Source organism: Giraffa tippelskirchi, chromosome 12, assembly GCF_054371585.1.
Source record: "Giraffa tippelskirchi isolate mGirTip1 chromosome 12, T2T-mGirTip1v1.2.pri, whole genome shotgun sequence".
Classification (NCBI taxonomy): Eukaryota; Metazoa; Chordata; class Mammalia; order Artiodactyla; family Giraffidae; genus Giraffa; species Giraffa tippelskirchi.
In genome coordinates, this window is record NC_137286.1 from 42,877,973 (window position 1) to 42,892,627 (window position 14,655).

Sequence of the window (14,655 nt, forward strand, 5' to 3'; positions counted from 1 at the left end):
TCTCTGTGACCCCATGGACACAAAGGCTCCTCCCCGCCAGGCTTCTCTGTCCATGGGATTCTCAGGCAAGAATACCGGGGTGGTTTGCCATTCCCTTCTCTGGGGGATCCTCCTGACCCAGGGATCAAACCCAGGCTCTGCATTGCAGGCAGATTCTTTCTCCTCTGAGTTACCCATGCTAATAAAAAAGGAAATAAGCAAGACTAATATAGAATTATGTCTTGGATTTTACACTTCTGTTGTATGCAGGCACAAATTTAGCTCTAAACTTGATAACATAAGCGCTGTCTTGGAAAAGGCAAGCTGGTCAATGACACAGTTCAGTGTTCATTGGGTAGGAAATGAATTAATTACTCAGAGGAAATACAAGGATTCCTGATGGTAAGACCACAACAAGCATCCTCCTGCTTCCTGCTACAGAGGACACTGCATGTTGTAAAGATTTTGGCAGGGTTCTCACAGAAAACACAGTGGCTATTTCTTATTTTCCCTTCCCTGTTCACCAGTAGCAGCCCATCAAATTATCTTTGAGTTAACCCAGTGAGGCTCTCTGGGGTGGTGATTCTCAGTCTTTGCTCTGCATTTCAGTCTCCTGGGGAGGTTTTACAAATTTTGATGCTCAGACTTCTGTTCCCCATAAGTCAGAATTTCTGGAGAGTGGGACCCAGGGTACTAAAATTAAAAAATAATAACAGATGCTCCTAATTGGCAGCAAAGTTTGAGAACCACTGCCTCTAGTCGGAGTTGATACTGAAACTGTACACACCAGTATGTCTGTTATTGTTGTTCAGTTGCTAAGTCTTCTCTGACTCTTTGCAACCCAATGGACTGTAGCCCACCAGGCTCCTCTGTTGGTGGGATTTCCCAGGCAAGAGTACTGAAGTAGGTTGCCACATCCTTCTCCAGGGGATCTTTCCAACCCAAGGATCTCCTGCAAGGATCAACCCGTGTCTCCTGCATTGCACGCAGATTCTTTACCACTAGAGCCACCAGCGAAGCCCAGTGTTTGCAAGTGAAAGTGTTAGTACCTCAGCCATGTCTGATTCTTTGTGACCAAGGGGCTTGCTAAAAAAAAAAAAAGATGGCATCTCTGCCTATAATAATGGGTGAACCACAAATTTAGCAGGAATCCTCCTCATGCTTTTGACCACTGTTGAACAGCAGTAAGTTTAAAATTCTGTGTTGCCAACCTACAAAGAAATCTCTATGCCTTAACTGACTGAGGGGATCTTGATGTCCTCTGTGAAGAATCTCTATCCCAACAGGTAAACATGTACACACGACAGGCCATCTGGCTCCACTTCGAGCTGATCCGAGGGAAGGGAGGGTTCACTGGCAGAACCTTGGACAAGGGGCCTGGCCTAGAAATGGCGTCTCAGTGGAATTTGCATGCAGACTTATTACGCCTATCCCTCATTTAGAACACACTCTACTGCAGAAGTTATGCATCTACCCCTGTTGTTTTTCTGAACCTACTGCCACTCCCACACCCAAGCAGGCAGCAGCCAGACCCTAACGGGATCATGAACCACCCAAGAGAAGTCAAGAGTTATTCCAACAAACACAACCTGGGTAGTGTACAGGGCCTGAGAAGTCCATCTTAAGTGGACTTCCCTCTGCTGATCTAGCGATTAAGACTCCACACTTCCATTGCAGGGGATTCAGGTTCGATCCCTGGTCAGGAAACTAAGATCCCACATGCTGTGCAGCAAGGCCAAAAAGTTTCAAAGACAAAAACAGAAATGGAGTCTCAATCTAGTTCTCCTCCCAGCATATCCCTACCAGTGTTACAGCCGTAACCGTTGGAAGAACCATAACCGGGGTCCTCTGAGGCTCTTGGTCCCCTGTCTCATGACCTTAATTCCACAGTGTCATTGATGTGAGTCCAGTCTCTCTTCTGTCACTCCCTGGTGCTTCCTGCCCTCTAGCCCATGGACCTACATACATCTTCAAAAAGGAATCAGACTCCCACCCACATCACATCCCCCTACCTACTCACTTCAGTATCACCTCAGGATGCATTCAGGCCTTCCTTCCTGCAAGTGAGTGGGGGGGGGCGGAGGCAGGGGGAGTGGGGGAGGGAGGAGAGCCACTCCTCTTGGGGGATGGGATCTGGGGAGCATCCTCTCTGGCCTCCACCCCATTACCTGTGGCTGGTGCCCAGGAACAAGGAAGAGTCAGCCCACTTGTGATCCCTCTCAGCTTGCCCCGTTGATGCTGGCTGGACCTGCCTTTGTCAGCTGACAGCAGTGTCTGAGAGCTCATACATCCCACTACCGTGCACTTGATAAAAATGCTCTGACTGGTCACATTCCTCCAGTGAAGGTGTTAACATCACCTGCATGTTATAGGTGAGAAAACTGAGGCTCAGAGAGAGTAGATCACTTATTCAGATGGTAGTGCTAAGATTCACTCTCACCATTCAGCTGGCTTTCAAATGCCAGTTTGAGCTTTTCTTCTTCCATCACTGGCTTCTTCAGGCCCCCATGCTAGTTTCACTGGCCTGCTTGGGTGATCTGCTATGGTCCCCGGCTGCATCCTCCTTTTCAGATCCTTCAAATACATTCACTCACCTCCCCATGCTCACTGCCTCCTTCAGATTTTGGGTACCCTTGGTTGAGCCATACTAGATCCTCAAGAGCCTCCCAGATGATGGAGGCCCCACACATCAGACGTCCTCTTATTGATGGGAACATTTAACCATTTAACCTCATGCCTCCCCAAACCAAAGGCTCCTTTATAAAATAATTGACATGATTTCATGCAATTCATTCAAACTTGCATTCTTTGCTACTGAAGTGAAATTTGTGAAATTTGTTCCCATCTATGGATATGTGTATATATATACACATACATATATAGCATAAATAATGATATATATATATATATATATATATCATTTTTTTTTAGTTCTCAAATGTTTTAAAGGAGCAAAGAATTTGCTGATTTCTGTCAGCCTTGGAAGAGTATGGACAAAATGTTGTCATTATAAAGATATTTGTGTTTTGCTTTCTTTATTTTTCCAAAAGAAATGAAACCAGAGATGAAGGCCAGACTCGGGGAGCAGAGTCCTCAGATCCTCAGTGTCCAGAGGGTCTACATCCAGACGAGGGAAGAGAAACGCATTAACCTGACCGTCGGGAGCAGAGCCTATCTGCTACCCAACACATCTGTGATTATTAAGTGCCCAGTGCGACGATTCCAGAAATCTCGGATACAGTGGGAGAAGGACGGCCGTTGTCTACAGAACTCCAAACGACTTGGCTTCACAAAGTCAGGCTCACTGAAGATTCACAGCCTTGCGGCCCTCGACATTGGTGAGTACCGGTGCATCGCAGGACCCGCACAGGAGACCGTGGTGCTTAAGCTCATTGGCACCGACAACCGGCTCATTGCACCCCCAGCCCTTGGAGGGCACACCAGGGAATATCCTGGGATGGACAACAATGAGGCCAATAATCTGGGAGCCACGTGGCATAAGATGAGGCTGATGTGGAACAACAAAAATGAGCTTTATCTGCACAATGGCCAAATTAACAATCAGCCTCTCTTGAGAGCTCTGTTGGGCCACTGCAGCCCTTCTGCAGGAAACGCCAACTCCTGGGAGTTTGAGAACAAGCAGTTTGAAGCAGCAGTTAAACAGGGAGCCTATAGTATGGAGACTGCCCAGTTTGATGAGTTGATCAGGAACATGAGCCAGCTCATGGAAACGGGGGAGATCAGCGATGACCTGGCATCCCAGGTGATATATCAGCTGGTGGCCGAGTTAACCAAGGCACAGCCTGCACATGCGCACTGGAGGGACATCCCTGGAGAGGCGCCTCCCACGGCTCAGCTAAGGGGGGAGACTGGAAGTGTGCCCCAAAGCTTGAACTCCAAAAACTCAGGCAAGCTGACATTCAAGCCGAAGGGACCTGTCCTCTTGAGGCAGAGCCAACCCACCTCGATTTCCTTCAATAAAACAGTAAATTCAAGGATTGGAAATACAGTCTACATTACAAGAAGGACAGAGGTCATCAACATACTGTGTGAGCTTGTCATCCCCACTGAGGCCACCTATACGTGGACCAAGGATGGAGCACTGTTACAACCCTCAGAAAAGTAAGTACAATCAGAGTAGTGTTTACTCTGAGATGCCTTCTAAATGGATCTTCTGGCTTTCCTTAAAATATTGTCAAATTCCTTCTCCTAAGAATGTGCTTCCAACAGGATCCCTTAGGAAAGAAACTCCAAAATGTTAGGGCACGGCATTCACATATGCATTGGAATTCTAAAAATGAAATTGTACCACCACAGTCACTACCATGAAGGTGTAGTACAAAACTGGATACCACAAGATTAAATGTAAGCATGTACAGACTCTATCTGTGCAGGTCACTTAACATTTAAAAATAAAATCAGGGACTTCCCTGGTGGTCCAGTGGTTCAGACTCTGTGCTTTCAATGCAGGGGGCACAGATTTGATCCCTGGTCAGGGAACTAAAATCCAACATGCTGTGTGGTGCAGCCAAAAAATTAAAAAATTGTCCCTCCAAAAAAGTGAAATCAATCAGGCCATTAAAAAAACATACTTGCAGTTCTCTTAGAATGTGTAGGAACTGCAAGAATCTTCTATATCTGGGAGATGTGGTGCCTCGTTTGAACTCACACCAGCCCCATGAGTCTGGCAGGGCAGGAGTTGATACTTTCTCAATGAGATCATTGAGGAACAGAATCTCATGACTAATTCATGGCCAGTCAGAACCAGGGGCCACGTCTTCTGGACCCCGCCAGGGATGTTAGAGGGTCACACAAATAATAGCTTTGGTAGAAAGATTGCCTGAACTCATTTTCTAATATCAGGCAATGATTTATGTCACAAAATCCAAAAGTAAGATGATAAGGATCAAAGTTTTTTGAGATGGTTGAAACACAGTATTCAGTCACCTTATTTTATTGTAATAGCTGTCCATGTCAGTGCAAAAATGTCACATTTTGTTCATTTTACATAAAATAACCGAATAACAGAAACATTCACTCATTTTGTATCTCTGCTGTCTCCATATCTTGCTGTTAACACACACAGGGCTGTAGACATCTTGCTTTCTTTCAATTTGCATTCAACAGCTCCTTATCCACCTCCAAGGATTGTTAAGAGACATAGATGTTAAATTGTTTTGCAAAGCATAAGGTACTTTAAAAATGCAAGTTTTATTTTTATCATCCTTTTTTTTCTGCATCACCTAATGTGTGAAGCATTAAAAGAAATATAGGTAAAATTCAATTTTTATAATAAATCATTGGACTGTCTTAGGATGGAAAGATAGAACAAATCTAATTTTTAATTTTTTTGCCTAGAATTCTGAACATTAGAGTATAATATAGTTTTTAAAGTGGAATAAACCTTACAGATCAGCTAACTTAGCAGTTCTCAAATCTTTTGGTTTTAGGACTCCTTCAAACTTAAAAAAATGGTGAGAAGCCAAAGAACTTTTGTTAATATGAATTAACTTTATGTTAATATGTTAATATATCTCATAATGTTTATGCTGTTAGAAATTAAAACCATGAAACTTTTTAAATAGCTGTTTGTTAATTCATTTAGAAGTAATAGTAGTAAGCCCAATTCATGTTCATGTAAATAACATAATTTTTGAAAAGCAGTATTTTAAAGATTAATGATAATGGTATTGTTTTACATCTCTGCAAATCTCTTTAATGTCTGGCTTATTAAAACATAGCTGGGTTTTCTCCTCAATGCTTCTACATTCAGTCTGTTGCCATATGTTGTTTTAATTGAAGTTTATGGAGAAAACTGGGCTTCATACATATATAGATAGGTTAGTTGGGAGGAGAAGGAATACATTCATAATCTTTTAAGGTAATTATGGCTATTCTTCTTTAATGCTACACTAAAAATAGACAAGTGGTAGTTTCTTAAACGTTAGGTGGAATGTGGAATCTAAAACCATGTTAAGGAGATTTTGGTAGTCTGTTACAATGAAATCTGTTGCTTTATCTTGTTCTTTGAATGGATATTTTAACTAGACTAGATTTTATAACATCATACATTGGTCATTTGGAAAATGTTGGCTGACTGAGTTATACACATCTTCCAAATGTTAACACATTCCATTATACAATACCAAAAATACACGTATTCTTTAATATTACTACCTCAACTTTTCAGAAAAGTCTTTCAGCTTTGGGAAGCAGTCATACTCACAGTGAGCATGACTGATTTTCTCAAATTCTAATTTTCACTCGAAAGCTTGAATTTTATCATCGGCAACAATTACTGTCGGTTGTTTTCCCTGCATTGGCCAGCTCATTTTTGTTCATTAAAAAAATATATCTTCCAAATACCTAAATCCAAATAACCCTGGCTTATTTGTCGGTCATTATTTCAAGTAAAGTAGTATGCCATGAAAAAGGAGCTAGTTCGGCTAGCAATTCAAACAGTCACACCCACAGACTTTGGCAGACAGCAGAGGTATGGTCTGTATTTCCTGTTTCGTTGTACAGAATGTTAGAAAACTTACACTCAGGGCTGGAGATTTAGTGAAATAATAAGTTCTACTGCTTCATTAAAGACATTCTTATGGGAAATTGGCATTTTGTTTTTACTGCAAGTGGGTGGTAGCCAGAATACAGTGACTACTGGTACACTTTGCTACCACAGCTTTGATTCCATTCTGGTGCCAAGTTTTATCCACAACTGCTTTTACTATCAGTGCAAATGTCAACACTCACAGTGAAAGAGGCAAATAATGATATAATATCAATATTTACTATTATGAAAATAGTTTTGACCTCACGGACCCCTGGTATCCAAGGACCACCCTTTCAGGATTGCTCAACAATTTCACTTTAGAAATTATAACGAACATCAGCCAAACCAAGTTGAGGAACATTCTATTTATTATCAGTAGTCCTCAAAACTGTCAAAGTCATCAAAAAAAGCGAGGGGGGAGGGGGAAGACAGAAAAATTGTCACAGGCCAGAAGAAACTAAGGAGACACAATGTCTAAATACAATATGATGTCTTGAATGGGAGACTGCAACAGGATAAGAACATTAGTGGAAAAACTAATGAAATCTACATAAAGACTGAAGTTTTGTTAACAACAATGATGGACCAATGCTGGTGCCTTAGTTTTGATGAAGGTATCACATGCTGAAGTTGTTAACATCAGGGAAAACCAAGAAAGAAGGAGATAAGAACCCTCTGTACTATCTTTGTTGCTTTTCTATAATGCCAAAATCATTCCAAAATAAAGTTTATTTCACATACAGAAAAGAAACTATAAGGAAACAGAGGCTGAGAAAGTTGATCAGCTGATTTGTGGCCATAAAGTACTAGAGGGATGTAGTAGAAGACCGTGGTTAGTTCAAGTTGGTGTTTGTTGAACTGAGTTGATTTGTGATTATCTGACTTGCTCAAGTGGAATTTGCATTAGTTTCTGTGGCTGAGGCTCCTGAAGATCCCATAAAGATTCTGCCATCCTAACTCAGACCTGTTTCTGCATACTTTTAAGGACCAGCCGTTTGACACTGAAGCAGTCCTACTTGGCTAGTAAGAGTTTTTGTTTTTAACATTTTAAGGGAATTTTTAAAAGATCTATTTTTATTTCCTTGTTTTCTCCAATATACCTAATTAATTTTTTCAACTTATGTTTAAATTTCTTTATGCAAGAAAAGTTCTCAAGTTTAGATATATTTTTCTGACTCTCACAAATCTTTTCAACTGAAGTCATGCAGAAATGGAATGATGTTTCCAAGCGCCCCTCTCCAGTAGGAGGCAACAGCGTAGGCGTGGAGTGCGTTTGGACGCCAGCTGAGTAAGAGATCACAGCTAGGAAGTGAAGGCTGTGGGTGGATTCCCTAGGGGTGATGTCTGTGGAGAGGTCAGCTTCATTATTACTTCAAGTAAAGAATAAGATTTTGTGGTGGAGGTCAAGATCAGATTCCTTAAAGAACTCTACCTTCTGGTTCTCCAGCCCAGGGACTGGTCCAGCCTGGATCCTGGGTGACATCACCTGGCAGGAAGGTTCATGTGGGCTCAGCTATTTCTTGGTGACTTCTTGCTGTACTGTAAAACTGAGGCCACTAAAGCAAAGGAATCCTTTGAGAATTTGCTAAATCATACAAACATACATATGAAATAATTTAAGAAAAGATTTTCATGTATAAACATTTGTCACGTAGAGTTATTAGTTTTACTTTTTTTCTTAATCAACTGTTCCTTAACAGGGATTTGACAGTGAGAGCCTAGCCCTGGTCATAGCTACCTCTGCCTTATTCCTGTTTTTGTTCTGGGCAATTCAGCTGTTTTGGTTTCTTCCCACCTCTGTATACTTCATTTGTGGGTTGCAGGGGAGCTTGCATTCTCTAATACATTCATTCTCTACCATTATCCTGTTCTACTCTAGTCATTCATACACTGAGTCATTAAATGTTTTTGAAAACTTGCTATATAAAAGGTACTGTGCTAGGCATTGAAAATGCACAGCTGTGAATAAGATCTGGTCCCTGCTTTTGAAACGATCACAATCTCATGAGAATAAAAAGATATTTCATCGAATAAATATATGAACCAAACCAGAAGGAGCCCAGAGAGGGCAGAAGATAACTCTAGGAGTATTGGGGAAAGCTTTACAAGGGAAATTACATTTGCTCCAGGACTCAGTGGGTAAGTCAGAGTTGCCAGAAGTGGGGAAGGGCATTCCAAATAGAGTGAACAACATATGCAAAAGCTCAGGGTGATGAAAGACCATGGAATGTTCTGGAAACTGTTAGAGGTTCTTTATGGCTACAGCAGAGGGTAAGCAAGCAATGTAAAGTGACAGGAAATGAAGTGGTCCAGTTCAGTTCATGAAGAAACATAGAATATTTAGCAGTTGGTCAAAACAGTCAGTCATGCTTAAAACCTTGCATGCTAGACTTCAGCATTAGGCAAACCAAGAACTTCCAGGTGTCCAAGCTGGGTTTAGAAAAGGAAGAGGAACTAGAGATAAAATTGCCAACATTTGCTGGATTATAGAGAAAACAAGGGAATTTCAGAAAAACATCTCTCTCTGTTTCATCAACTATGATAAAGCCTTTGCCTGTGTAGATCATGACAAACTGTGGAAAACTCTTAGAGAGATGGGCATACCAGACCATCTTCCCTGTCTCCTGAGAAACCTGTATGAGGGTCAAGAAGCAACAGTTAAAACCCTGTATGGAACAACTGATTGGTTCAGGATCAAGAAAGGAGTACGACAGGGCTGTCTGCTGTCACCCTGTTTGTTTAACCTGTACACTGATCACATCATGAGAAACGCTGGGCTGGATGAGTTATAAGCCAAAAGGTGGGAGAAACATCAACAATCCCAGATATGCGGATGGTACCACTCTAATGGCAGAAAGTGAAGAGGAACTAAAGAGCCTCTTGATGAGGGTGAAGGAGCAGAGTGAAAGAGCCAGCTTAAGACTACATAGTAAAAAAACTAAGATCATGGCTTCTGGCCCCATTACTGCATGGCAAATAGAAGGGGAAAGGTGGAAGTAGTGACAGATTTCCTCTTCTTGGGCTCCAAAATCACTGCAGATGGTGACCACAGCCATGAAATCAGAAGACGATTGCTTTTTGGCAGGAAAATGATAACAAACCTAGACAGTGTGTTGAAAAGCAGAGACATTATTACTCTGCTGACAAAGGTCTGTATAGTTAAGGCTTTGGTCTTCCCAGTGGTCATGTATGGTTGGGAAAGCTGGACTGTAAAGAGGCAGAAGTAAAGAAGGCAGAACACCAAAGAATTGATGCCTTTTAACTGTGGTGCTGGAGAAGACTTCTGAAAGTCCCTTGGATAGCAAAGAGATCAAACCAGTCAATCTTAAGGGATATCAACCCTGAATATTCACTGGAAGGACTGGTGCTGGGAAAGATGTAGGGCAGAAGGAGAAGAGGGCATTAGAGGATGAGATGGCTGGACGGGATCACCGACGCAACGAACATGAACTTGAGCAATCTCTGGGAGATGGTGAGGGACAGGGAGGCCTGGTGTGCTGCAGTCCATGGGGTTGCAAAGAGTTGGACACGACTGGGCAACTGAACGACAACAATAGAACAGTCCATATTGCTGAGATCTGTAAAGTGGGAAGAAGGCAGGTAAAAAAATAGTATATGGACTGCTGATCCAGATAATCTATTAGCAACTGCAAATCAATAAGAAAAATTAAAGTGAAACAAGTATTCTTTCCCATCCCCTGAATCAGTATCTCACCTGTGAGGATACTCTTGACCAGCTCTGATTTTCTAAGTGGTATTTACATGCAGGTGTTTGTGAATATCAATAATTGGGAAACCATGAGGGGTTCATACAGTGTAGCCCTTATTCTTAACAGCATGTTCAAAACCCAATATAAAGCAGCAGTAGCTTTGTTACTTCCACTGAGCTTTTCATACCATAAGAAAATAACCATCGCCAGGCAGCAGTAACTAAAGGTCCAGTCACTTCCAGCGTGAAAATCTGAACTGAAAAATTCACATCTGTAGGCTGTTAGAAAGGCTCAGGGAAGAAAATGTGGGCTTAACCTCCAGCAAACTAACATTTACTAGTTTGTCTGTTTTAAAACGTGGTAAATTAAGCATTGAGTCCATCTGGAAGAGTCTGTTGTCATGCAGAGTGAGATAGGAAGTCTGGATCTCTGAGCATAGTCCAGCTCTACCATCTCAATGAGTTTCAGCCAAGAAGAGTGACTTTTCCACCCTCCAGTATATATGTTGCTGTTTAGTCACTAAGTTGTATCTGACTCTTTGCGATCCCATAGACTGTAGCCTGCCACGTTCCTCTGTCTATGGGGTTTCCCAGGCAAGAATACTGGAGTGGGTTGCCATTCCCTCCTCCAGCTCCAGTCTACATAGTGGTCTGCTTATAGGCAGGAAGCTCGACAAGATCATCTGGATCCTTGCCAGCTCAAAGTCAATGTCTTCATCCTCTGTGGGTCGCTGTGGTTCTCAAGTAGTTCAGTGTGTCACATGAACACATCTTCTTTCTAACTGTTCTACAGAGTCATTTTGGATGGAATGGGGAAAATGCAGATACGGAAACCTACAAAGAAAGACCAAGGAATATATGGTTGTGCTGTAGCTAATCATCTTGGTTCAGATGTGGAAAATTCTTCTGTACTGTATGCAGGTAATGCCCATTATGCAGCCTGGAGTGCCTGAGTGTGGTCTGTTTTTTTAACATTAAACTCTGGAGCAACAGTTTCCATGCTTCACACAACAGAATCACCAGGGATGGGGGTGTTAAAACACAGATCTCCAGACCCCATTCCCAGGGGTTCTGACACAGCAGGCTTGGAGTGGAGTCTGAGTATGTGCACTTTTTTTGGTCTTGAGGCATGTGAGATCTTAGTTCCCCAACCTGGGATCAAACCCATGACCCCTGCACTGGAAGCGAGGAGTCTTAACCATTGGAACACCAGGGAAGACCCAGAATGTGCCTTTTTAACATGTTCCCAGGTTATGCTGACACTGTTGGCCTAAGGACCACGCTTTGAAAACAGCTGCTCTAGAGTTCACTTTCTAAGAATTGGAAATTGACAAGATGGGGTTTAATTGGTGGTGCTAATAGTGCTGACTTTTCATTTTTAAAATGCCACCATCCAACAAAAGAGATAATTATCCTTTAAAGGTTGGTGTATACCTCCCAATGGCACTCCTCTGCCCAATCCTTAAAAACACTTTCGGGAAATTGTCGTTGTAAACTAGTGTAAATTGTCCCAGGAGGTAGACAAACTCATTTTAATATTAAAGTATGCTTTTTGATGAAGGAATATTTTTAGCTGGCAAAGTTGTAAGCAATGCTTCCTTGTGGCAGGCTCATGTTCTGGGATCAAAAATCAAATAAGAAAGTTACCCTCCAACTCCCTGCTCTGGTTTCTGGTATCTATGGCTCAAATAACTAAGATAAGATGAGGAGAAAGGCAATTATCAGGGATTGGAACCCAGCATTTAGACAGCCAAGCAATGATGTAGGCAGTCCATCACATCTATAAGGTGAGGAGGTGGGACCAATTGATTTTCAAAGCTCCTTGGATCCGCATGGCTTGGTGCCCCATCCCTCTCCTGGCTGCATTCCCATGGTAGGGCCTTCACACCTTGATTTCCTGTGCGTGATCCTCCTGGATGATTCTCCTCTGTGAGCATTTGCTCCTTTCCAGAAAACCTAAGTTTTGAGGTTCTGCATAATTGGGAGGAACAGAAGTCTCTCTTGCAGCTTGCAAGTTTCCTCTTAAGTCCATCCCAGGATAGCCCAGATTCGTGGGAGAGCTGGTGCAAGGTCCTTAAGGGCCAGAGGATACCTGACAACGACAGTCCTTTCTCAGCCCAAGAGTCCCTGTATTTTCAGCTCCCAGCATACCGTTTCAGTGCCCCGGGCACTCCAGGAACAAATGGAACATTTGGTCACCTGAACATGATCATTCCCAAATTCTCTTCTGCAGAAGACATGGATACCAAACAGCTAAATGTTACTCTTTCACTTGCTATGCATTAGTGATAAAAAAAAAAAAAAGTAAAGAAATATGTGAGAACTTCCCTGGTGGCCCATCAGTTAAGAATCTGCCTTCCACATTGAGACATGTGTATTGTCATATGTGAAACAGAGCACCATTCCATGTTCGATGCATGTGACAAGGGCTCAGGGCCGGGGCAATGGGATGATCCAGAAGGATGGGATGGGGAGGGAGGTGGGTGGGGGGTCCAGGAAGGGGAACACATGTAAACCCATGGCTGATTCATGTCAATGTATGGCAAAAACTATTACAATATTGTAAAGTAATTAGCCCCCAACTAAAATAAATAAATTTATAAAAAAAAAAAAAAAAAAAGAATCTGCCTTCCAATGCAGGGGATGTGGGTTGAATCCCTGGTTGGGGAACCAAGATCTCACATGCTTCTGGGAAACTAAGCCCGGGCACTGCAACTGCTGAGCCTGTATGCCACAATTAGAGAAGCCTATGTGCTGCAATGCAGACCCAGCACAGCCCCCCTCAACTAAAAGACAGATGATATGGCCTCTCCCTCCAAGCGCTTACTTGCTAAGGTGGAGGAGGGAAACCAGCCATGGCAGTAGCTCTGTGGTAGAGGAACGTGGCCTTCCCTGACCCCCACATGCTCCTGAGAGACCCCTGGGCAACCAGCACGTTTCTCTCCCTCATCACCCATCACCCTGCAATGGTAGAGGTGTCTCCCACCAGTCTCTGAGTTGATTGAGGACAAGAATGTTTGTGTTCCAACTTGGTATTTCCATTGTCCAGCCCAGGCATAGAGTATATTTCCTGAATGACTTCATAAATGAATCTAGTAAAAGTACATGGTTCTTAAAATCCAGGAAAGTAAAAGTCTGTGAATGAGTTCCTGATTCTTTATGACCTTGTTTTTATTATTTTTTTTTTCCATGCAAGTGGAAATTTGCAGATTTGTGCAGATTTCATTCACATTTTCCTTCCAGAAAGAGTCAGATGGTTCCAGGACCTGGTGTGTTTTGGTCCTGCCTTTACTCATCCAAGGATGCACCACAGAGATGTCACTCCTGCCTTGCCATGCCTTTCTCTGAATGAATTTCTGACTTCCTTCTTTTTTAAATGATCAAAGAGGATTTTATCCTCTAATTTATACCCTAATTTTATCCTTTAATTTATCCCCAGTTTTGGTTATAAAGCCATAATATCCTCACAGTCTGTAGGATGGTGGTTGCAATGCCTCTTTGTAGATATCTCATCTGTGCATCCATCCATTGAGCACCTCCAGCCTGTGAGTGTGTAAGTCCCCGTGGGGCACCACGGGGGATGCAGACTGAGCCAGGAGTCTGCACCCACTCTCCAGGAGCTTGGCAGAGCTTACCAAGTGCAGTGCGGTCACTCAGAGCAAAAGCCTGAATCTAACAGAGTTTCCTGCTCCGTTTGAATTAAGAGGCACCTGTCATCTTGTCTGTTGGAAGAAACATCACCAGACCAGAGCATGGCCATCTCTCCGTTGTGATTGGCAGCTTCGTAGAGGCACCCCTGCAAGCAAATATGACCATACAGTGTCCTGTAAAAGGTGAGTGTGGCCATTTCTAGTGGGAGGGCACAGGCCAGCCCAGGGTGGCCAGGAGGCACCAGCTAGCATTTTGGTAGCTCAGACAGTCCTGTGGGCTTAAAAATCTGATTTTTCAGCACCTGGACAGAAGATCTGTCTCGCAAGAGTGAGAGTACACCAGCTCATAAGGCTCGTGTGTAAAATAGAGTACAGTTTACTCATTCTCAGTGAGGGCTAGGAGGACATGAACATGACTTCCCTGTAGCCAGTGTGTTCATACGGGCCAGACCACAGCTTTCCGTCCCTGTGGCAGGTCTGCACAAAAGGCCAACTTCTAGCAGGTGATTGCTTAGAGAGTACAGAGTCAGAACGAGGAGCTGTGTGGGAAATCATTAGCTGTGTCCTCCAGCTTGACCAAGGCTGTGCTGGAGAAGGCCAAGTCAGCAAGGGGGAATGTCGGGGTCCTCTGGCCTAGTCTCTCTGTCCTGGACTGTCCTTGTCTGAGTGTCACCATTCTATGCCTCAGTGGCTCTTTCTGCTTTGTTTGCAACAGCTGATAAACCTTCTTTCTAACTGATTCATCTTTTCTTTAAGAGAAACTG

At 43.0% G+C, this 14,655-nt stretch overlaps 1 protein-coding gene across 4 annotated transcripts in view; it reads left to right on the top strand.

The window, feature by feature from the left end:
* ADAMTSL3 (ADAMTS like 3) overlaps positions 1-14,655 on the top strand; it is a 349,114-nt gene that overhangs the window by 270,340 nt on the left and 64,119 nt on the right. For all 4 annotated transcript variants that reach the window (XM_081546775.1, XM_081546777.1, XM_081546776.1 and 1 more), the window contains 3 exons: positions 3,030-4,101; positions 11,035-11,162; positions 13,946-14,074. In XM_081546775.1, the coding sequence (XP_081402901.1) occupies positions 3,030-4,101; positions 11,035-11,162; positions 13,946-14,074 (1,329 nt within the window). The remainder of the gene's footprint in view (positions 1-3,029; positions 4,102-11,034; positions 11,163-13,945; positions 14,075-14,655) is intronic.